The 25,765-nt window shown below is 44.2% G+C and overlaps 1 protein-coding gene across 6 annotated transcripts in view; it reads right to left on the bottom strand.

The window, feature by feature from the left end:
- The window catches only part of LOC113178803 (contactin-4), a 259,228-nt gene that overhangs the window by 140,522 nt on the left and 92,941 nt on the right, over positions 1 to 25,765 (bottom strand). For all 6 annotated transcript variants that reach the window (XM_077793439.1, XM_077793441.1, XM_077793440.1 and 3 more), the window contains exon 3: positions 11,684 to 11,881. In XM_077793439.1, the coding sequence (XP_077649565.1) occupies positions 11,684 to 11,881 (198 nt within the window). The remainder of the gene's footprint in view (positions 1 to 11,683; positions 11,882 to 25,765) is intronic.

Below are 25,765 nucleotides of genomic sequence, written 5' to 3'. Positions count from 1 at the left end.
AGACCCCCGAAGACCACCTGCAGTAAATTACCATGGTGGGTCTCAGCCCTGGGTGACCCCTAATCTGCTTTCTGTCTCTGTGCATTTACTCTTCAGGACATTCCCTATAAATGGAGTCACACAAGATGTGGCCTTTTGTGTCTGGCGTCAAGGTTCATCCACCTTGTAGCAAGAACCAGAGTTTCTTCCTATTTATTGCAGAAGAGGACTCAACTGTATGGAGGCACTACATTCTAATGATCTGCTTGCTGGCTGTATTAGTTTCCTGCGGATGCCAAAACAAAGAACCCCAACCCGAGCAGTTCAAGGAAAAAAAAAAAATTATTGCCTCACAGTTTTGGAGGCTAGAAGTTTAAAAAGGGCATGTTGCTGGACCCAGTGACACAGGCCTGTCATCCCAGTGACTCAGGAGGCTGAGGCAGGAGGATCGTGAGTTCAAAGCCAGCCTCACCAATTCAGCAAGGCCCTCGGCAATGTAGCAAGACCCTGTGTCTAAAAGAAATAGAAGAAAAGAGATGAGGATGTGGCTCAGTGGTAAAGTGCCCCCTGGGTCCAATCCTTGGTACAAAAACAAAAAATAAAAACATTTGATGGGACCTTGCTCTAAGACTCTGGGTTCATACTGTTTTGCTGTTTCTGAGGTTGTGACAGTAGCTGGTTGCCATGTTGTCCTGAGCGGATGAGCCTCTGGATTGTTCGTATTTTTTAGATCTTAGCGATCATGCTCCCGTGAACACTGGCTTTGTGTACCTCTTTTTCTTTTCTCTTGTTTTTCTCCCATGAATTTCCCCGGATGAAAATCTCTTGTGTCTCGGCTCGAAGGACGCCACCTTCAGAGAGATATTTTCTGATCACTCTAAAACAGGTCCCTGCCGCTACTCTCTGTTACCATCCTGCTTCTTTCCTGGGACTGATAACAATTCGCACTTCTCTCACCTGCCTGCCTGTTCGGTCTCTGTCCTCCGTCTGGATGATAAAACCTGTCACGTCAGGTAGATAAGTCTCTTTCACTCCTCGGTTCCTACCTTCTATGGCAGTCTCCTTACTTAATAGGGACTCAGTGAATCAACACTGACATAAGACCTTTTACGGATTTCAGGGTACGCCTCATACAGCATCACCGTGTTCCATCTTCTTTATGTGTCTCTTACACTTTTTACCTCCTCGAGGAATGAAAATCATTTTTATTTTTTTCTATATCCTTCACAAATCCTTGCTCATTACTAAGAATATATATATATAAAATGAAGCATGATCAGGAGACACGGATGGTGGGTGGGGGCGTTGGAGAAACGGGAGTGGAGGTCATACTAGTTACTCAGTTAAACAGGAATGCAGCCCATAATAGTTATTCAGTTAAACCTATTTCTTTCGAGGCGTGGAAGCCGTTCATTAAGAATCGCTGATTTCTAGCTCAAGCTCCCTTGAGATCATCTCTCTGACTGAGAAGAACTGTGCAGGTTGTGTATCTGGTCCCAAGGAATTTCTGCTCGGTTTATAAGGTGATCCATAATTAAGACTCAACAGGAATAACGGGCCGATCAGTATAATCGAACGCACAGAGACATGGACGAGAGGTGGAATGCTCTCGGGGTCGTTGAAAAATGTTCATTCTTATAGAACAACTGCTCTAGTTTTAAAGTCCTGAAGATGAGGGAAGCAATTGTCTCCAGCTATAGTATAAGCGATTTTTTTTTTTGAATACCCGAGAACTCTTCCATTTAATTTGGTTACGTCTGGCACGAGTTGTGTTTTTATTTTGACGCTTTTGCTTTCACTTTAACCATCTTGGCCTTTACTCTCTGCATTCAAAGGAAAAGTAGTTGCCTTTTTCCTTACAAAAAAAAAAAAAAAAAAAGACCGATAAAAGAGGCATGCATTTTTTTTTTTTAAAGTCGTTCCCTCTATCCACCTGTGCATTACTCTGGTGATTTATGGACTGATCAGGCTAAAAAAGTGCAAACCGAGGGATGAAATCATTCCATGACACTTTTTCCATCTTCCAGAGTTTTTACAAGGTGGGAAGATGTAGAGGTTCAGCCGTGACTATGCGACCTAGATATCTCGGACATAGAGAAGGTGTAGAACATATTCTCACTCAACTAGGAAATATCATCTCAGCCATCTTCATCTTCTACTGTATGATTTGTCTATAGAGACAGCTCTTGTTATCAATTTTAAATAAAGGTAGCAGTACCAATAATTTTGCTTGTATAGTAGAAGGGTCTTAATTCCTGCATGGTGAATGTTTTCTATTCTTTGGCAGAAGAGGGTCAAACAAGAGTGGAACTTGCAGAACTTGAAATTCCACGTGTCAAACTCCTCAGAAAGCGTGGGCTTAGCTCTAGGAAACTTGATAAATATTTATTTAACAGAGACCATGAACCATGCCCTGTGCCTACCCAGGGGACACACTGTGGATGATGCAGACCTCATCCTGACTATGTAGGACCCTCCCCTGCCTCTCTGTTCTATGCATCGTATGGTCATGTGGCACAAGCAGGCAATGATTAATCACCTACTGAATAACAGAAAGAGTGGGTTTCATGAGGATGACCAGCCTACCCATTCCTAGGTGTTTCTTCTAAAACAAATTCTCACATCCCCTGGAGGGTTTGAGTTTTGGGTATAAGTGGACTCTGAAACTGAGAATCTGCATCTCTAAGAAGTGCCCAGATGGTGCCGATATTGATGATAGGAAGAATGCACTTTGACAATCACTTTTCTCCATGGGAGCCAAAGCAAGGTGTTCCAATTAACATGAACAAACGGTCCAACTTGAAGGATGTAGAAAAGACCACCCCCTCCATAGTGTGTCCTTGGAAGAAGGAGCGAGGGCAGGACACATTGACAACATTGATCCTTCCCCAAATAAATCCTTTCCCAGTGACAGGACAATAGACCCTGGACGGAAAGAGACAAGGGCTGAATGCTAAACTCCGGATCCTCCATCCTTATCCCGTAAAAACAAGCTTCAAATTCTCACCACCTGTTTCCTGAATGCCCACACGGATATGTTCTGCCAAAGTCTCCAAGGATCAAGCCGTCTCCCAGTGTGTCACCTACATAAACCCAGAGCGCTCTTGTAACGGGCACCATTTTCTACCCAGAAAGTGAGCCCATCGGATGCCTGACTCAATAAAAGGCAAAGCTGATCCATGAAGCCCACTCCCCGTTCTTTGGATTTTCATTATGGTGCTGAAACCGTGTTGGTTATTTTTTGTTGTTGTTCACACAAGGGACATCCATAAATAGGGGTGTTCTCTGGGCTGGTCAGTGGGAGGGTACTGCTCACGGAGTCCTACCAGGGACAAGGCCCCCCGAGGAGCCTGGGACTCTGCAGATGACCTTGTGGCAATGACTGGCCCACTTTCAAGAGCCGAAGCCAATGTCTGCGAGAACACAGCATTTAACAAAATAACCGGCGATTTACAGAACAGGAGAGAGAAATCAGACACCCGCTGCGCTTGTTTGAGTACAATCTGCGGCGTGCTGCGTTGGCAGGAGGAGGCCCGTCTGCAGAATGCGGTGCCATGAGATTTTTGCCAGCGCCTGCCTGAGCTGGAATCTGTGCTCGCTAAACGAAACCACAGAAGGAACATCGACCGGCTTCCACCGAGTGGGGTTTCCCACTGGAAAAAAAAAATACGGTGGAAATTGCTTTAGGAAGCATTCTCAAGAACCTTCCTCTGGTATGAGAAACAAGTCATACAATGCGTCTTCCGTCAAGAGGCAAGCTCTTGGCAATACCTGACGCGACACACAGAGTCCCTGGGCTGAGTCTACCTTCTGCCCTTTTCCAAAAAAAAAAGTTTGTTTTCTTCCTGGTGGAAGGGCACATAGGAAGTTCTAGTGAACTGTCCAAGGGGTATCTTGGATCACTGCCCAGCACACCCCGTGGGTTAACTCCCCCCGAGTTGGAGGGAACAGCTCTCCTAACAAGAATGTCCCCACCACTGGAAAGGAGAAGTAAGTACCCAAAGGCTGTGCGTCCTCTCTGACACTTAGGGATTCAATAAAGAACAAGAAAGAAAGAAAAAAATCCAATGTATCTTCAGAAACCTGTGAGTGATAAAAATAAACCTCGTCATTTGTCTTAAGACAAACCCAAATCTTCATCCTTCATTCCTTTTCGATAACTAAAATGCAGAGAAATGCTTTTTCTAGAAATTGTTCTCATATAAAGATAGAATGAGCGTGAATCCCTACTTGGATACTTTTTTTTTTTTTTTTTTTTTTTGCACTAGGAATTGAACCCAGGGGTGCTTAACCACTGAGCCACCTCCCCGGCCCTTTTTATTTTTTATTTAGAGACAGGGTCTTACTAAGTTGCTTAGGGCCTCGCTAAGTTGCTGGAGCTGGATTTGAACTCAGGATCCTCCTGCCTCAGCCTCCCGAGCCGCTGGGATTGCAGGTCTGCCTGGCTTGGGACACTCTTGTTTTACCTGAATTCCTGAAGTAATCAAGATCATCTTTTAAGCCAACTTTTTTCTTCTCCAATATTTGTCCTATTAAAATGTTCCTCCTATTGTGTGGAACTAAACCCTTTCTTGGCCTCTGGTCCTCGTTCAAGTCTTTGGAGTCACAAAGGAAAAGTCTTCTGACGGACCGTCTCCAGCTACTTAAAGATATCACCATGTTGTCAGAAGTCAGTAAAGTTTTTCTATAGAAGGGCAGAGAGCCAGGATTTTATTAGGCTTTGTGGGCTCGGTCGTCTCTGTTACTACTCCACTTTCCTATTACCACTGCAAAATGTCAACAGGTAGAGAGGGTTGTGTCCCAATAAACTCCCTTTACAAAAAACAGGTGGTTTTTGTAAATAAAGCCATGAGTCCTGGCTGTCTGGCCCCTGTCACAGAGGAAATGGGAAGATAGCAAAGTCCAAAAGAATCGTTCGATTCCACAAACCATTGGAACAAACAAGAGATGTCGGTGAGCCTCCCAGATACCGTATCACTTAGAAGATTAACAGCAACTTCCATGTATTAGCAATAACGGATCCTAGAATAAGATTCAAGGAAAATACTATTTAGAAAGGCAAAAAAAAACAATTATATGAATATTCAAGACTTCTATGGAGAAAGTTTTATTTACAGAAACAGACCATGGGCAAGACCAGACCTTCAAGTGGGAGTCTGTCAACCACTGGTTTAAACAAACACTACGTCTTCTGCCTGGGATTCTTTCTCTCCCTCTTTGGTTACTTATCCAACCCTTTATGGACGCCTGGGCTGATTCCCAACATGCACCCAGGTTTTCCTTACCCCCAGGGTCGAAATCTATACATTATGTCACTGTGTCCTTGACCCCTCTGCAGTAGATCTTCTCACAACCGAAACTTGAGTGGATCAACTTTAGTTCTCCATTCTCCCCCAACAGGGGAAGGATTGCAATTAGACTCTCCAACCCGACTGGAGCCCGTGAGGGGCACATAAAGACTTTTGCATCCACAGCAGGTGTTCCACGAATACCTGCCAGCTCTATGCAAGGTCAAAAGACCGCCTAGGTCAACGCTGCCCTTTCCTGCAATCCGAATCCCTCTGTTGGGTTGAATGTACTCTTTAGAGCTCCATGATGTCATCCCAATAAAGAAGGAAACGTTGGATCCTCCGCCAACGAGAAGTTCTCTAAGGTCTGTTGATTTCACTGCGCACCACGGACGGACCCTGGGCATGGAACAGATGCTTTGTGACTGACGAGCCCAATGACTCTCCAAGACCTCTGGCTTCCAGGGACCTTTATTGGAATTGGCTGTGCTGAAGGTCTGGAGCCTACTGCCAAGTTCCTAAGCTTGTCAAGCCTTCCTCGAAATATCCAGGGCCATTAATACTCTATTACACCCGATGAGCCATGGCTGTTTGGCCAACCATCTCATATCCCTCGGTCGTGTAACATGTTCTCATCGGACGTGATTTGCACCCAAGACTCCTCAGCTGCGATGCTGTGGGAGAATTAAAAGACGGCAGGGACCAAGCTACACCAAAGTTGCCATCAGACACAACAGTAAAACAAAGCCAAGCACGTTGGCAATCAGCTCCAGTTCTTCAACGATATAAGACGACGTGCCAGCCCGTGCAAACATCTTCCGAGGGGACTTTGCCTGCTGCCTCTCTAAACGCAAGGTCATCGACAGAAACCGGGTAAGTCGAGCGTACGATTTAAAAGAGATTCCCCTGAATGACTGGGTTTTGGATCTGACCACTGGGTTAATTAAGTGGCCTACAAATAAAGCTAATCTGCCCCCGAAGACAAATAGTGGTTGTTAAGGCCCACGGGAGACCCTAATGCAGTTTTGGGGGGGGGGGTCAATATCAGGAAAGTTCACTGTCAACCGTTGGCGGGATCGCCATCAAGGATACACGATACCATGGTGATAAATTTCCAGAATGTTCTAATTTTCTCCTTTCCATTATTTAAGGTTTCCTTTGCTCTTAAATCTGGAGCCTTGCAGGGAACGTATTCTGAGCCACGACAGAGTCACCGAGGTGGAAGCTCACGCCGTGGCTCATGGTGTGCTGCAAGAATTCACCTGGTTGCCCACTAGGATGGGTTGTTGGTGTTTGAAGGGAATCTAACCCAAAGGAATAGTATTTGTCTGTGGAGTTGTGTTTGATATTACCTGGCCTGTGCCCAAATTGAGAGTGGAGTCAATCAAGTTAGAAAGTAATGCCCGCAGACAACTTAGATATAACTTGCTATAAATCACTCATTTGCGGGAAAGGGGTTCTAGGCACTGAACCCAGGGGTACTCGGCCACTGAGCCACATCCACAGCCCTATTTTGTATTTTCTTTAGAGACAGGTTCTCACTGAGTTGCTTAGAAATCACTCCTTTTTATGTGCACACAGATACGCACACAAACATATATATATATGCATGCTTATCAATGCGTAGAAATAGGGAGATGAATCAGACAAAGGGAAAGAGAGAAAGAATTTTAGACTCTAAGAGAGGACATATTTAATTTCCCCTGTTCCCTAGTGTCTCTTCTGGGTAGAGTTCTAATCAGGGATAATATTCAACAGTATTTAGGAACCAGCACATAGACCCAGGCCGTGCACTGCTCAGCATATGTCTTGATTCTAATAAGCAAAACCAAGATCTGCCAAACCCATCTGCAGCCAGTCTCAAGGAAAACGGAAAAAAAAAAATATGGAGACCAGACGAGGATTCTTCATGCTCAATTAGGGAGTCTGGCATGTACCAGACATAAACATCCTCACAGACTCGGTCTCCTTTTCCCAATTTCTCATTTCTATGTTAATTCTTTGCCTCTTTAGCCATCTGATGGGGAGTCAGGGGCGATGATGGAAGACGGAGGAACTAGCCATTATGATCCTCATCGAGTTCTCTTATTTCTCTAGTAGTTATGTTACGTGGTGGTCTTCTGCCTCTGCTTATGCAAATAGAGAGACAATTCTTTTGAGATCCGTGCAAAACACATAAGAGAGCAAGCTCCTGATTATTACTAACCAGCAATGAGGCTAATGCTGATCAATGAGCTACTGCAGCAATAATAACGAGGAGGCTCTTTTCTCAATTAGACTCTTTTTTTCCCTTTCACAACACCTAAGGCAAACATGGCACGCTCCCATGTAATCCCAGAGAGTAAGTTATATCATCTTTTCAGAGCAGATTTTAAAATATTCAGATAAATAACTATAAACGCTGGTACAACCTTCTCTCACATGGGTCTAACTCTCAATTTTATACTTCTTAGGGGTAAATAGTACTAAATGATGAAGCTCTTGGGAGGAATTCTCATTATGATGATTATTATTTTTTGTACTGGGGATTGGAACCCAGGGATCCTCAACTACTGAGCCACTTCCCCAGCCCTATTTTGTATTTTATTTAGAGACAGGGTCTCACTGAGTTGCTTAGCACCTCGCTGTTGCTGAGGCTGGCTTTGGACCTGCCATCCTCCTGCCTCAGAGGCCTCCTGAGCTGCTGGGATTAAGGCAGGCACCACTGTGCCTGTCACTTTGTATGCATTTTCATACACAGAATTACTTTGCTATCTGAATTTTACTGATGAGAAAAATAAAAGACAATGAGGTTAAAGCCATACCTCCAAAGTTGCTTAGCTGATAAATAGGGGGTCTAGATTCCACCCAGAGAGCCTGCCTCCAAGGTCTTTCTGACCTATATTTGATTAAGGACCTGAGATATAGGAAAGATCCAGAAAGATACAAGTAGGGATACGGAAAATGGAAAGGCAAGTCCCGGGGCGCTGTGGAACCGTGGTGTGCCAGGGGCAGGTGGCACTTATTGTCCATGAGGAGAACCCATGGGGTACTGCACCTGATTCCTATCAGGACGTGAGCTGAGTCTCACGGTTTAACTTTCTATGATTCACTGGGACTTTGGGGGCTGGATTCAACCCATCCAAGTCCAGAACTGCTTAGCTGGACCTCCAAAGAAATAACCTGAACACCGGACCACACACAGCCAGTCACTCCATCCCAGATCTCGTGGAGGGAGCGCTTCATCGATTTTACTCCCAGAGAAGAGAGACATTCGGGCCATCTTTACGTTGCGAACTCTGTTTGATTGATATTTCCGCCTTTCTCTCACCTGCAGACAGGACCTCATTAAAGAACCGGCTTTGTGCATAGCAATAGAGTTTGAGTGTCTCTTTTATGTACTGCAACCTCAATGGGAAAGACATTATGAATTTTCGCCATGGAACGCTCACGGAAATTAAGACTAAATGGCCATTAGTTGCCGAAGAATGAGATCCTTACTTAGTCTGCTAATTTAGTGATAAAAGTATTCTGATACAAAACATGTGTCATTCCCGTGAAGAGATTACTAGACAGGCTGAAAGAGGGACTGATACCCACTTGAGGTGTCCATGACGATCTTGGAATTTTTGAGATCCTAAATTTTTGTTCCTGCTTCCTATTTTGGGGGGCAGGGGCTGGGTACCAGGGATTGAACTCAGGGGCACTCAGCCACTGAGCCCCATCCCCAGCCCTATTTTGTATTTTATTTAGAGACAGGGTCTCCCTGAGTTGCTTAGCGCCTCGCTGTTGCGGAGGCTGGCTTTGAACTCGCGATCCTCCTGCCTCAGCCTCCCGAGCCGCTGGGATTCTAGGCGTACACCACCGCACCCAGGGGTCCCTTTTTTCTTAAGGGGCAGGTTTATGTGATGTTTGCCTTCTGCTACATCATGCTTGTGCATCAAAGTCCATATTTCCCTGACTTCTGTGACTCGGCACCCCAAAACTGACCAAGTCACTGTAGAAACATTCTGTCCCAAATACACTTTGGGTAGAGGCCAGAGGAGCTGTGTTTTCCAATAATTTCTTACAAAGTAATTTCTGTCTTTGGAAAAGCTCCTTCGCCTTGGGTTCTGGAGAAGTGGCGATGATCACTGTCAACAACACTGGGAACTGGCCTACTGGTCCCCTAAGGGATGGTTGCTTGGCTTTACCTAGGGGAAATGCATCTTCGCCCCAATATACTGATTTCACATTTTCCATGTGGCTGGCAGGATGCTTGGGCCCAGCACAAAGATGCAAAGACGGATAGAAACGGCGGATCTTTGATTCTAATCTGGGTAGGGTGGGAAAGTGAGCTACTTAGTATTTACTATGGATATATCAGATGAACATCGTGATAGAAAAATGCACTTAAAACCAGAAAACAAACGATTCTTCATGGGGCCAAGGAAGAGAAGCTGTGTTGGGCCCTCACAAATAATGTCTAAAATAATGTTCTCGATTTTTCCTTGGCAAACCTGGGCTGGGACACCATTTCAGCCAATGACCTTCCTCTACCCTTGGTGGCTACACCAGACATCCAAGTGCATCTTGCTTTTCTCTTCTGTGACCTCCCTCTCTATTTATAAAGACGTTATTCACTCTCCAGAATGCAATTCTCTAAGGTCTTCTCAGTGCTCCAGAAAGAAAACCCAGTTTTTCCTCGAGGGCCTCCAGATCTGGCCCCTGACCCCTTGCCAAGCTCAACGTCAAGCAAGCTCTCCCGACTCACTGTGCTCCAAGCATGCTTAATTCTTTAAGTTCCCACAACATGCAAAGAGCTATTCCCTGGCCTCAGGACCTTGGCATACAATGTGAACTCAGCCTGGCTTGTTCCACCAGCTGATCCTCAAAGGAGGGATTTCTTATCATCCAGGATTCAGCCCCTAGGTCCTGCCTCAGAAAGACTTTCTATGCAAAATCATTTTAAAGTCGATATCCACTCCACAGAGCCTTCATTTCACCAAATGGACAGATTTGCTGCTCTCTAAAATAAATAGATTTTTGGTTTTGGTTAGGGTTATTTGTTTTTGGGGGGGTTGATTTCTTCGAGGAGAATATGGGTACCATCAGAGAGGGGCCTTGCAGTCCTTGCTTATCAGCCCACAAAGCCATGGTTGTAACACAGCAAGTGCTAAAGAAATATATGTTCAATGGATGACTAAACAAAAGACCAAAGTCTAAATCATCTGCCCCCAAATTCCACAGGAGGGTCTACACTATAAGGATGCTCCGACCCTGTCTACACAGCTGGTCTTGCTCTAAACTCCCTGTTCTGGGCGGTTCAGAGTCCCACTTGGGTTAAAAATTCATGGGGAGAGTTACAAACTTGGGAGATAGAAATCTGGGTTCTCATCTGGAATCTTCCAAACCTGTCTCGTGTAAATTCAGGTAAGAAGTGGTGTCGTCCAACAACAAAGAGTACAGAGAGAGAGAGAGAGAGAGAGAGAGAGATTAAAATACCAGGCTCTGCAGTCCATCGGACATGGGTGCTGGGTGGGGATCCTGAGCCATGATTTTTCCACTGTGTGGCCTCGGGATTCACTGTTTGAACAGTAGCCTGATGTGGGGTGAGGGGCTGGGGTTGTGGCTCAGTGATAGGGAGCTATAGCCTAGCACATGCAAAGCCCTGGGTCCAATCCTCAGCACTATATAAAATAAAATAATAAAATAAAATAGAATAGAATAAAGGTATTGTGTCCAATTACAATTAAATATATATATATATATATATATATATATATATATATATATATATATATATATATAAGCACGGGTGATTTATATTCATTGTTAGGTTATTAAGCAATTAAGGTGAACTTCATATATTTTCTTGAAATAGCCTCATGATAGTGTGAGGAATTAAGACTTCCGTCTCAAAGGGGCCTCGTTAATTCTCCATCGGACGGCCATGGGAACTGTGACTCTAGCTTTATAAATCCAGATGTTACTTGGGGTAATGGAAAACTTCTTTCTGAATGCGAAATCACATCGAATTGATTAATGAGCTAATTGCTCAACCTTTCACTCCAGTCTGCCTGTGTATACTAATTTCAGTGGGAGAGAAACAAGAAATAGATCCCCTTGTTATTTATATTCACCTAAGTCCACATTCCATGCCTGTTGAGATGGGCAATTAGACTTCTAATTAGTTTTCCAAAATGGATTCAAGGGCTTCTTTCTCACACAAAGTGGAGAAAATATGGGCACCAAATGAAGGGAGCATTACACTTTGAAGGTCTGTGTGCCAGTAACATGATATCATTACATATTCATCCTGTGACTGAGCGCTCTCTCTCTCTCTCTCTCTCTCTCTCTCTCTCTCTCTCTCTCTCTCTCTCTCTCCCCCCTCCTCTCCCTCTTTCTTACATGCACCCACCCACCCAGAATTAGCAAAATCAAGTTAGACAACTCACCGTCGTTTCTCAATATCAGAGGTGTAGGCGGCCCCAGGACCTTGTGATTTGTCACTGTATTGGTGACCACACAGGTATAGTTCCCGACATCTGACTTTTCTACTTTGGCAATGTACAGATTCCCGGTCTCTTGAGACACGAAACGGCGATTATCCTGATAGGAAGGGTATTCATTGAAGATCCAGGCGTAGCTCAGCTCTGAAAGTAAAAGGAAGCATCATCGTTAGAGATACGACTTTGGGAGACTGAAACTTGACGGTATTCAGGAAAGAAATGGTTAAGATAGAAATTCACACTGTTGCCCAGTGATTCTGGTTTAGCCTGTAAGACATGGATACAAAGTAATCACGCAGTATCTTTGTCAGTTCAATAAGGTTTTATTTGTGGAGAACTAGAAGATACACTGAGAGCTGATGCTGAGAAGTCCAAACTTGATAGTTTGCTAAGCGTGTACCAAGGTCTATGCACCTCTTACTAATGCTTAAACCAGACACCCAGGGAAACTATAATCTTGATACGGTAATAGAACCCCCCAGGAAACCGGTTCATACTTTCATTTCATAGATAACCATACAATACACCACAACACCACATATCTGCACTAAACTTCGGTTTCCAATGCATCTGATAGTTTCCCGTTAACTGAGATGCTTTGGCACAAAGGAACAAAATAACGCATCCGCACTCTTACTCTGGTTAGAGTCGGAATCCTACCCAGAGTCTCAATCTGGTCTTCTCCCAATGTTTCCCACTATGGACCCAAATTTACTCTCTTCCTATTTATGAGGTTGAACATTCCTGCCTCATTTTAGGGACACAGCAGTTTAACATCACAAAAACACTCAAAAAAAAAAAAAAAACATCATTGCAAACTCTCCTTAAATCCACCTAAGCTGACGAGTTGACTGATCCTGCAAATATAAATCTGTATTTTTAAAAAATAGTTGGATGTGCTATTCTCTACGTAAGGGAGTACATGGGGGAACCCTGGGGACATAGCAATAGATTTGCAAATATGTACTCCTCCCAGAATATCAGGGGGATAAATGTAACAGGCAATCAGGCTTGAAAATGCTCTTTTGAAAGGTCTTATTTTTCCTAGGGATTAGGTAAATGCTTTCTGAATGAACATATAACCCCACTCTTTCAATTTCAAAAAAAAAAAAAAAAACCCTAAATGACAGTGAATTTGAATGACTGATTGCGGGGACCCCACATAGTCCAAGGAAACCCGACTTCTTCGGTGCCAGGCACCCCAGGATGGCTCTCTTAATGAACTCCAGGTTGTCCAAAGCTGAAAAGTGATAGTCCAGCTCCTGGCCCCGATTAGCCAATGTTTTGTCTGAAATAATCATTTGGTTAAGGGGACGGGGAAGGAGCCATTGGAACGCTAACGGAACCTACGGTTTCACAAGTAGTTGGCTGAGTTACCACGTTGCTCTTTAAAGCGATCCTGGGTTAAATTCCAAATGCACGGAGGAGTGTCCTTGGAACACGGTAGAAAGGCCACTTGAGTCTTGTAAAGAGGACATTAATTTTACCGCGAAAGGTATTTTTGCCGTTCCGTCCTTTCCATGAATCCCAACTGGGATTGACCTGGAGAACTGGATGGACAAGAGTAAATCCTCTTGGCTTTCATGATCTGCTGTTGACGTACAAAGGAGGGGGTCTCTGCCGGTTTGCTTTCCCTTTTATGCCTGGATTAGAACATTTCCGCATGCATTGCTTTGGAGAGACCCAATTATGTTTATAGGAGAATAGCTAATCACTTTATTTATGCGTGTGCCTGTAATTAGAAGTCACCCCATGCTGATGTCAAGAGGGTATGTAGTGTAAATAAACAAGTGCTTCCTAGTAAACTAGTCACTTCCTTAAGAAATTAAAACCTCAGAGAGGAGAAGCCCCTGTTCTGGGTCCTGAAGTATAATCATTATGGCAGGCTTCCTGCAAGAACTGATTTTAACTGAAGGCACAGAGACTAGGAGACTCGGCATGGGGGTCTCCAGCAAGCCCAGCTACCTCTCAGCACTTCAAGAAGCACACAGTCTGTCTCTTTAGGAGCTCTAGGAGAGTTTTAAGTACAAATTAGCATCTCCAAAGCCACAAGCTTTAGAAGTTAGAAAGTAATTCATCAGCACAATATGAACCAAAGCACACACCTCTGTGCAGAGATTTGCAATGGATCACGGGCAACTGTACACGTCTTCCCTCTTCCCGGAAGATGTTTCCTTCAAAACTTTTCTCATGGGTGGTGGCTGCGGGGCTGTGGGGATTCTGTAGGAGGAGGCACCTACAGCATCTTCTAAGTGGGCTTAGAAATAGGCATCCAGGGGGCTGGGGTTGTGGCTCAGTGGTAGAGCGCTCACCTAGCACGCACGAGGCCCTGGGTTCAATCCCCAGCACCACGTAAATGTAAAATAAAAATATTGTGTCTACCTAAAACTAAAAAAAAAAAAAAAATAAGTATTTAAGAAAAATAAGAAAGAAAAAGGCATCCAGAAGGTCAGACCCACGTTCAAGTCTGAGTTTGCAAAAGGAAAGCTGGGTAAACTCTGTCACTTTGAACTTCTGCATCCTGGAAATGGTGCTGATTTTCAACAGGTGAGAATCGCTGTGTGGAATGTCACCTGGAAATCTCTCAAGGGCTGCACAGAGCTCGTCATGACTGGTTTACCCTTCACCAGCTGAATCCTTCCAAGAGTTAAATAAAAAATTGTGAAGGAATCGTATTCCATTAGCATGCTACTTGAGCTATTGACAAACCAGTTAATTCCTTTGGTCTCACTGCGTTGGGACTGAACCGACTTGGTACTTCAGTGGGAGACATAAACAACCCTATGTGCACACTGTAGTGTCTCTCTCTTTCTTTCATCCCCAACCCTTTTTATGTTTTATCTAGAGACAGGGTCTTGCTAACTTGCTTAGGGCCTCGCTCTGTTGCTGAGGCTGGCTTTCAACTTGGGATCCTCCTGCTTCAGTCTCCTGAGTCTCTGGGATTACAGGCGTGCACCACCATGCCAGGTATCCTGTGGCATATGATCAATTATAGTTTTTGCACACATATTTCCTGTTCTCTGCCCCCCCCTTTCCCAAAAGTTAAAGGGTCATCGGATCCCATGACTTTGAGAAGCACTGCGTTAAACAAAGTTAAACAGATTAAACTTTTTTTTTCTTTCTTTCAGAACTGGAAGGAGATCTCAACATGCCAATGTCCTTGAAATTCCTTAGAGTGTTTAATTACTTAAACATATTTGATAATACCACCCCTACAACACACATACACACACACACACAAATTGATTTTCTAAAACATCCATTCATAGCTCACACAGAGTAGCTGGGAAAATCCTACAATAATACAATTCAATTAAAAAAAATAAGAAAATTAAAAATATAAGAAAAAATAAAGCTGATACCTGCATTACTTCAGTGTTTGAGAAAGTTATTAAATGGAACAAAACCCCCACAAATTTAGCAATACTCCTCTATACTTCTTAAAAAAAATTAGAAGAAAGTATTTTGAAGCTTTTTATCATACAGAAATGAAAATACTAGAGTAGATAGGGTTAGCGTGCTTCAAACATAAATCTTACCTGCCTTGACTTATCACATGCTAACCTACAAATATGTACAATTTTCATGGGCTAATGTACCCCTGATAAATAAATTGAATAAAAAGTAAATAAACAAAAAGCCAATTCATGAAGGAGATAGAGTAGTAAAGAGAAATTAAAGTGGGCTCAGAGGTAGAGCCCTGGCCTAGCACGTGTGAGGAACTGGGTTTGATCCTCAGCGCTGCATACAAAAAATAAGGAAATAAAAAAACATTTTGTGTTGTTTTTTTTTAAAGAGAAATTTAAGTACGATCATGGATTAGCCAAATCCTGCTCAGATCTTTTAAAACATAATTTGCAGAACAGGCTTGAGGTGCCTCACCCCTTAGTGTAGCCTCGGGGGATCCAGCTGTTCAGTAATAATACGTGTCCACGTGGTCCTGCAGGATTAAGGGCCAGTGAATTCTCATGGTACCTTCTCTAGGGTTTCCTGGGGCCAAACTGGGCCCCTGGCCTGACGCCAGTATTTCCATGAAGTCAACCAGAAGAGTTCTCTGGAACTCTGCTCCAAAGAGAAGAGTTGATCTCCAAATTGGATAGAGAGAAAAAAATCCCAAAAAATGAAAGAGAGCCATCCAATAGCAAAATTATAATGTTGTAAGAATTTCCCAAAATTGTAACGAGGGAGACGTAGAGGGGCAGAGGCAGCCCGGGCAAGATGGCGAGAGAGGAGTTCAGAACAGGGTCAGAACAAGGAGCATGCAGAGGGTCTTCTAGTGAGGTCAACTTGGAGGACCCAAGTGGGGGAACCAGTCACGCTCCTGAGTGAGGGACCCAATAGAAAAACTCAGACAGACAGGTGGACAGAGGGGCCACCCATCAATACTAGTGAGGAGCATGTGGACAGGAGATCAGGTAGGAAGAATATTCCAGAGACCATAAAAAGAACAGGCCAACACCCCCCCTCGGGATTTCCAGCTCTGAGGTCCCTTCTCTTTGGAGAAGTCTGTCTCTGTCACTTTTGCAATAAAACTGCTGCTTTCCTATGTCTCTGTGTCCTGTTCTTCAATTTTTTTTGGCTCAAGGGAGACCATGAACCCAGCACCCCTAGACGGTCACCGTGTGATAACAATATCACAACTTCACCCATTTTTGCAAATTGCAAACCAAAACAGACCACCGCCACCACGGTCAAGACGCGTATCAAAGACGAGTTTCAGAAGTTCAAGTTAGGACTTAGGAATGCACCCTGGCGTCCTCAAGTTCAAAGGTCAGCCATGGGCTCTGCTGCTGATCTGGTGAAATCACGCTAGGCTCAGGGCTGAGACTCCCGCACGCAGGGGACATCTTTCACCAGGATATCAACTTGATTTTCTTTACAGCAAATATCACCATTCGGAAGAGTGATACTTGTCGAGATGTCTGGGGCCTTCACAGAGAAATGGGGAAAATATAATGCAGCAATAACTCTTGCATCAGAGCAGACAAGAGATGTGCCGTAAGTTACCAACAGATCATTTCTTCTTCTTCTTCTTCTTCCTTTTGAAGGTATGAAAATTCTGGGGCTCAGAAAGGGTCATGCAGGGGCATGTGCCAGAGGCAGAGTGGGCAGCAACCTAGTCCTGACTGAGCTCTGTTTCCAGGGCTCTTCTAGAAAACAAAGGCTCTTGACATTTCACAGTCAAAAGCAGGATGGATAGACCACTCAGAGACAGTCCAGATTTCCCCTAAGAACCCAAATCTATTTTTATCAGAGCAAAACATTAATCCACTGGGTTACGTGAAATGCTCTTCACATTCTGGAAAAAATAAAGCCAAGTAAATAAAACAAAATAAATTCTCTTCTGCTGCAGTGATCAAGAGAAAAAAAAAAAAAAAGATCCCACTCTGTTTGATTTCCTTAGGGACTTGCAGGCAATATTTATACTTCCTTAGACTTGACAGATTTCTTTTGATAAGTTTTCACACACTAATTGCTCTGGAAGTGACAGACAGTTTCTGTCCCCTTGGCAATTTTTTAACAACCGAGTAAACAAATACTTGGCATGCAATATATTCAATAGATGCCGAGACTTCTCGTGCTCAGCGGAAAATACGGAGACTCATTCCACCATGATACTCCTGAAGACAGAAGGACCTAGCCAGGCTTTTCTGATTTGTAGCACCCAAAGCTATTGGAAGTTCATGTCAAAACTCCACTAGGGTTGTGGAATCTTATTTTCCATATGACCGGGTCAACAGGAAAGGATCTTTAGCTATTATTATTTTTTAAGGAAAAAAAAGACACCCATTGAGCTATTTTCAAATGCAGATGCTGGTGGAGCAAATAGATCCAAGGGCTATGTGTTCTCTGGGGGGAATGTGCTTCCCTTTTCTTGACACCAATTTCTTTTTAGCATTTATTATGCTTTGTTCTATGGAGTTCTAGCCCAATGGTAGTAAAGATGTCAGATTGTAAATATGCTTTTCTTCAGTCCTCAAAGTTTTAAATATAAAGGATCCCTAGTCCAACCCTCTCCATGTGATTGATCAGGAAAATGAAGTCAGAGAAGTGACATGAGACGATCAGAATTGCACATTTGGTACCTAGCAGGGATGGGTGTATGGGGGGTTAGCCACGGTGTTCAGAAGAGCTGGTTCTGTTAGGAAGCCGTATGCTCCCGTAAAATTTTATTTTGGACCTAGAAGAGGTTAGTGTGGCTTATCTGTAAACTGAAGGAGTAGGGCCAGGGGATCTCAAGTCTCTTCCAATATTAAAATTCCATAAATTCTACATTCACGCCATCCCAATCCAACTTCCTCATTTGATGCATTTGCTAGGTAAGGAAATTAAGATCTAAAAGAAACCGGGAATAACTTGCTAAAAATTGCATGGGTCCGTTTTTGGCAAAAATCAAGAACTGGAAAACACACACACACACACACACACACCATAGAGTTAGTTACTCAGTCGATTGGAGCTGTGTTGTACTTTGTAGAAGGAAAATACTGCAATTAATAATTAGGAAAATCCGACGCGAGTCTTTGCATTGCAACCAACCTAGGCTTTACCGAATCATTTTAACAGCATGAGAGAGTGTCCCCATCTGTAACTAGTTCTGGCCGCACCTATCCCCCATTGCACACAGTATTTGTGGGGTTGGATTCAAACAGGTATGATTCTGAAGAAGTCAATGTGAAAAAATGCATTTTAAGTGATTCTCCAAATGAAATGGGAAACGTGAACACATTCGCTGGTTCATTTGACGGCCAAATATTTACCAAGTCCTAACCGTTTGCATACAGCTACACTGTCGAATGCTGGGAGGTGGGTAGGGAGACGGGACTGGAACCAGTTAGCAGTTTCCTGGGCAAAAGAGGAGATGGAGAAGAATCCAGAAAGAGTCCTGGATTTGGTGTGAAGAGACAGGGCTGAGTTTTGGCTTCAGTGCCCAGGGGGCTGAAAACGAATTTCTATTCCTGTTTTTCATCTGAACAATAGAATACTGAACAGAAAAACCAAGTCATCTCAGCAGCTCGGGAGGCTGAGGCAGGAGGATCGTGAGTTCGAAGCCAGCCTCAGCAATTTAGCAAGGCCCTAAGCAACTCAGTGAGAGCCTGTCTCAAAATAAAATATATATTTTTACAAAAGGGCTGGGGATGGATGTGACTCAGTGGGTAAGCACCCTCTGGGTTCAATCCCCAGTACAAAAAAAAAAAAAAAAGAATACCTTCTCTACCTAAACCAAGAATCGCATTGATCACGTAGGAATGTAAACTCAAAGATTCCGCTGATATTTTCCCCTCTTACTCTCTAATAAAAATCATCTTCTTGTAAATGGAATGTCAAGTGGCTTGTCTTTCTCTGACCTTCAGGAAGGGAAAAATGCCAGAAATCGTGAGTCATGTAAAAAATTATATATATAAGAAAAAGAAGTGGATCACAAACCTCAAGGACAAAAGAGCACTAGTGATTCTGCCTGCTGGGATAGCAAGAGCGTCCGAGTGTCTGTGTGTGGGTGGGAAGATCTGTGAGCTATGCCAAGGGAAGAATGAGAGACTTGTGCTGCCGTGTCTTCTCTAGTTGGACTAGAACAGTAAACGGTGGGGACTCTCCTCTAGGGAGCAATGCTTGGGGCATCAAGAGTGTGGGGAGGTGTCTGAGAGAAGCTGGAATCTGCAGAGGTGGAGAGGGGAGAGATAAGGCACCTTCAATAATTAAAAGACGGAGGAAGGGGTATGTGATATCTCTAGACAGCTGTGACCCTCTACAGCTTAGGTCACTGAAATCGCGGCTGCAGCACACAGGATTCCTATTCTGAATGGTCTGTGGCCCCGAGAACTTGGTTCAGGTAGGTCCCAGCATCGAGGAGGACCATTCAAGGTCCAGACACTGTCTTCATTATTTATAGGTCCTGAATAGAACAGGGATCACATCTGTCTGTCACCAGGACCACACAATGCCACTCCGATGTCCATGGCTGACACTTACCATGGACTCTAGCAGGCACCAGATTCAGAGTCCTTCTCCGTACAGTGCCTCAGGGCATTGCCTGCACACAGCCCGTGTTGGCACAAAAAGTGCAAACTTCTCTATATAATGCAGGTTGATCTGAAAAGCCATCATACAAAATGGTCCAGACTCCAAAACTTTATGAGCACTGATAATAATGCCAGAGACTGGGAAAATTCCCCAACAAGAAATGTCTCATGGCCGGGCGCGGTGGTATACCCTGTAATCCCAGGCGCTCAGGAGGCTGAGGCAGGAGGATCATGAGTTCCAAGCCAGCCTCAGCAATTTAGTGAGGCCCTAAGCAACTCAGTGAGACCCTGTCTCTAAATAAAATACAAAATAGGGCTGGGGAGGTGGCTCAGAGGTCGAGTGCCCCCTGGGTTCAATCCCTGGTACCCATTTCCCCCAAAAAGAAATGTCTCCTGCACAAAATCAATTCAAAAAATTGCATAAAATCACCTTTGGGGGCCATGAATAGAAAGTGGATTTGGAATAGAAATGAATTTTGTGTTCAGATTTGGGCCTCATCTTCAAGATATCTTCTTATGTCTGTACAAAATGTTCCCCAATCTCAAAGAATCTGAAATCCGAAGCCTTCCTGGTCCCAACCACTGCAGGTAAAGGATATTGGCCCTGTACTAATTTTGAAGGAATGAGATGGTGACCACATGAAGCAAGGATTAGCTAAAGCTGACTGCCAAATCTCAACCCAACCTGGTGGCAAGCATTTCTAAAAATCAGCCTTTAAGAGTAGCCACTCCCGTACTTAGTGATATTTACCGTTACCTGTGACCCGCTTGCCTATTATTGAATATTAAATATCACAGTCCTCGAAAATGGCTTACAAATTCCCTGATTCGACATGTGACTGGCTTTCTCCTCTCTACTTCACGGGGCATTTTTTCAAGGGCAAAGATTTTCTTTCGAAATCGGTGGGTGTTAAGTTAAGGAGTTTAACTGGGAAGCAATCTCATACGTCGATATGATAATGAGTCAGATCCGAGTGGATGATGGTCTCCGATGTAAGATTCATGGGAATTCTAAAGGTACATGGAAAAGTTTCCACTAAATCTTGTGCCTGCAGCTCTTGCCTCAGAGCTCTTTTGCTCTTAGAAATGTATCCATGAAAAAAAAAAATAAAAGTTAAAGAAATATTACCTCGGTCTGGAACCAGTAAACTTTGCATCCTTCAGGAAAAGAAGGTGTGCATTTTTTTTTTAGACAGAAGAGCATGTTTCTGCTTGCGTGTTGGAGGTCTTAAATGGAAGGTAGAAAAGTAACCACACAGACAGATGAGACTTGACAGGTGAGTGCATCTTCTTCCGTTTCTGCATGTTTTAAAAACCGTGCGAATCACATCGATGGTGGGTTTCCTTGAGATCTAAACACGGTTCCCAGACATGAGTCCTCAAGAGCTATCCAGGGAGAGCAATGGCGTGTCCACTACACAAAGGAAGGGGTTCCCAAGCCTGAGTGCTATGCAGACCCTTGTGAAGGGCTGATGCAACACTAAAGACTGAGCCCAGACGGGGACCCTTTTCATGGTCAAGTGTGAAATCCTCCAGATAACACAGAAACTGCATCACAGTTAAAGAGATACCTATCCAAGTTCAACGCTCAGCTCCAGAAAAAAAAAAAAATGTTATTTTTCTTGGATGGTGGGATGATGATAAAACTCAGATTTTAAATCAGACAATAAAAATTTTTCTAGCTCAAACCCTGAGGCTCCCTTCCTAAAACCAATCTGCCAAACCCCAAATTCTCTCCAGGAAGCCGTGAGGTTCCCATTGCAGCAGGGGATGTATAATCGCCTCAGCTTCCAAGTCCCCTGGATTTGAATATGTTGGAGGAGACCCAGGTCACCACTCCATCGTTGGCCTAAGAAAGTCCTGCATTTTGCAAGATTCAGGCTGACCCACACAGCACCGTCTGATGAATCCCGCTAAAGGGCGGCTCTGAGTCACGTCCGTCTGTCCCACACAAATCCTCCATGAGCCATTGCCTCTTGGATTAACTAAAAGGCACCAAGCTCGTTTTACAAATCCTAGCATTGTAAGATCCCAAATTATCTAGTCTTAGCCTTCCACTCGTGAGAGCATCCCTCAGGCTTAGCTTAGCAAAACCCTAGAGAAGCAGCGGAGAGTCACAGGTTAATTTATTCATAGGATACTCTCTCAAAGGTCACTTTCAGAGGCAAAGAGAAGGCACAGAGGGAGGTCCCTGCCTTTGCTCCTTGGCTTTAAGTGGAGAGAATTTTTCTCTCCTTTATTTATTTGCCATTTACAATTCACCACAAATTTGTCTTTTAAGAAAGGTTCACACTGCTAAACCAGGCACCGGGTGGCACACGCCTGTCATCCCAGTGGCTCGGGAGGCTGAGGCAGGAGGATGGCGAGTTCCAAGCCAGCCTCAGCAACAGCGAGGCACTAAGCAACTCAGTGCTACTCTGTCTCGAAATAAAATACAAAATAGGACTGGGGATGGGGCTCAGTGGTCGAGTGCCCCTGAGTTCAATCCCCAGGACCACCACCCCCCAAAAAGACACACTGGTAATTAGATTTTTTTTTTTTTTTTTTTGGTAAAGTGTAAAAATAGGTATGGATCCCCTGAGGAGTTCTGGCCTGTCTAGGCTCCTACACGCCTGTCTCAGAGCACCCTTCCAACTTCTCATCTCAACCCCTATATTTTACAAGGAGCCCTATTTTTTTTTTCAGATTCAGGAAATATAGATGGCCTTTCCCTAACAATAAAATAATTATTTGATTATTATTTTATTTTATATTTTTGCCTGAAAGCAATAACTGTACTGTTTCACATGTGAAAACTGTTCTCTCTATATTCAGATGGTTCACTCGCTCCTTCCTCCTCCGCCCAGAGACTTGAGAACCACACGCGCAGACAAGAATGCACATGGCGGACAACCACGAGGTTAAGAGCATGATTCTATCAAATGGGCCCCTGGTGTGACCCCCCCCCCACGTGCTTTCTTTGCCCCAAAGCGATTTACCTGCAGCCCTGCCTGGCCTCCATGGACAGACGACGTCACAGTCCTCAGTAAACTACCTGTGACCTTCGGGAGACATGGAACCCCGAATTAACGTGGATAAGGGGAGCCCACGTGACTTTGGAGAGAGAGACTTTTGAGACCCTTCTCACAGAACAGAGCCTGGAAGATAGGGATAATTCCTCCTAACCATAGACTCAGTAAAGATGACCAAGAATCCAAGGAGAGCCGTCGGCATGGGCCAAGGTGACAGAGTTGTCATGGCAATGGGGACTTGAGACTCCAAAACTCAAGAGATGGGACCCGGGTGGCTGTGGGACCTGTTGGTTCATCGACTCACAGGATACTTACTTGGTCTCTTAAAGGTCACTTTCAGAGGCAAAGAGAAGGCACAGAGTGGGGGTCCCTGCCATGACACTTCTTGGTGGCTTTAAGCAGAGAGGTTTCTTTCCTGTCCTTGGGTGGGACTCTCTGGAAACTTGTCTGGGATCCCCAATAATTCCAGAGTGTAGGAGAGGCACACCGTCCGTCCCTCTCGTCTCTCCCTGGAGACGGTCCCCTTTCCCTTTCCCTCTCCCCCCACTAGACCCATTCCTGTGACCCGGAGGGACGCAGACTTTCCGACTTGGTCTCCAGTCCTGGGGTTGGAGCAGGGGTCCTTGTTGTGCCCCAGTTTCTCAGACGTCCCCCGCTCTGTGACATTTTCCCCGCCGTCCTCATCCGCCTGTCCCCCAACCCTCTCACTAGACCACGGAGCCTAAATCAAAATCACTGAGATCAGAAGGGGGCAAAATTCTGCACTATCAGGAACTCTCAGTTTTAAGTCAGAATACCTAAGCCTTTCCCTTGAAAGATATTTCCTTTTTTTTTTTTTTGTTTTTAATGACTCTCTGGTGACAGTTTCACTCAGTTTACAAAAAGGCAGAAAGACAGATGACGGGTTACCCAAGAGGGGGAAGGACTTGGTAGATGTCAGAGGACACCTGTGTGTGTGTGTGTGTGTGTGTTTGTGTGTGTGTGTGTGTGTGTGTGTGTGTGTGTGTGTGCAGGGGTGCATTTGGCCCAAAGGATGTAACTTAAACTAAATGTCATGGGCAGATGACACTCCTTGAGTGATGTAAGGACCCCATGTGACCTGAGCCAGGTGGCTCAAAGGTGGCAGCGTTGATTTTATGAACCAGTTTTTCTTTACCTCTTTTCTCAGCCCTGCTCCCTAACTTAGGGACAGGAAACAGGATTCCCTTTACCCCACCCTAAACCTATTTACCTGCCTTTCAGCACACTCCCACGACGGGAACCAGGTAATACAGACTCTGGGGGATGGCTAGCTCAGGAATGGCCGTTTCCCAAGTTACCAAGTGAATCACAGGCCCCTACCGGGAACCCCTGGAGGGGACTCTTTGAATGGCTTCTTTAATATCCCCCTAGGAGAACCCGCCCTTCTGAAGCCCCTGTGTGTCCCCTTTCCTAGCAAAAGAATAACAAACCCTCTTTTCCTTTTTTTCTCAAAACCGCACCCTCCTTATTAAAGTGGCATTGGGGACAAGGACCGAGCTTTCAGTAGCATGACCATAAGATTGGATCCACTGATTTTCAACTTGACCTTTAAGTGAGACTCTGTTTTATGAGTGAATCAGCAAACCTGCAACTTAATTCTCTCCAACTCAAAATACATTGTGTGTGTGTGTGTGTGTGTGTGTGCGCGTGTGTGTTGGGTTCTGGGGATGGCAGCTAGGGCCTCGTGCCTGCTACCATGAGCTACCGCCTCAGATTCTCAAAACACTTGCATGTCCACGATCTCATTTGCTACAATTTTTAGAAGACTTTTTTTTAGACATTAGAGGAATAATTTTTTTTTTTTTTTTTTTAGAAATTAGAGGAACATTAGGGATGAGTTTCACTGGGGCATGTGAGATATAAGAAAGTGAAGTGAGCTATTCCCAGACCCCAGGAGAACCAGGGAAATTAGGGATTGGGAATAAAATGGACATTTCTTAAAACCACGGCAAATATCTATCTATCTTTTTCCTGTGCTAGAAACGATTGCAATAACAATCGTCAACTTAACAGAGCCAGGGACAGGGTCACCTGGGGGTGGTTATCAGGACTGATGTGCCAGGCCTTTTGCTGAAGGGGTCTGGTAGAATCGGGACCACTTTGGTGGCAATTGTGTGCCACAGTCTACCTCCTCCCCCCCGAACCCCCCTCCCCACTTCTGGCACTCAAGAGATGTTTGCAATTTCAGGGAACTCCGTGAGCAGATGAAGCCCCCAAATACCAAGAGGTTCCTGTCACTTCTATCAGCAGCCTTTGAAAATATTTCCTAAGAAAAGGCTACACAAAATCACAAGGAATTGAATGTGTGGGGTTTCTGTCACCGTATAATCAAAATCTGTCTGATGCCTTTAAGCTTAGCAACTTCTGGGAAGATAGAAAAAGAAAGAATCGTTCAGTACCGGGAACGAAAATGGATCCTGAGAAAGGATGAGGCGTTTCTGAAGAACTAGTGGGAATTGTCAATTAAACGATAATTATTTACATTCTTAAAGGCTTCGAGCAGTTATATGACTAACCGAGCAAGCTCTCCAGTCGTATCATCAACGCCTACACAAGTCACCAACTCACTGCCTCTTCCACAGATTATCAGACAGTTCTATAGCCTCTTCAATTAAAGAAGGGAACTAGGATTCAGAAGACTGACAAATTAAATTCTGAGCATAAATTAAACCTCCATCCAATCGGCTAAGAAAATACCAGGCTTCATTATAACCTCCCCACCTCTTCCTTGTAGTTGGTTAATGCTCTAGGAAACCCAGTTAATCAAAGCATTTGGCCAGGTGGTCTCTAAAATAGGAAACTGTCCTTCCTAAGGAAAAGGCTTTCTTTTTTTTTTTTCTTTTTCTTAATTTGAAAATTTTAAGCAAAAGCTCTTCACTGATTTGCAATGGATAAAACCAGATCAGTTATCCCTGAGTTTGGCTTTCTGTGGTTTGCTACGAAAGGTACTCTTCTCAGACAGCTGGGTGCTATTT

Source organism: Urocitellus parryii, chromosome 16, assembly GCF_045843805.1.
Source record: "Urocitellus parryii isolate mUroPar1 chromosome 16, mUroPar1.hap1, whole genome shotgun sequence".
NCBI lineage: Eukaryota > Metazoa > Chordata > Mammalia > Rodentia > Sciuridae > Urocitellus > Urocitellus parryii.
Note: the sequence above shows the minus strand (reverse complement) of the source record. Positions and strands in the feature narration are given on the sequence as shown.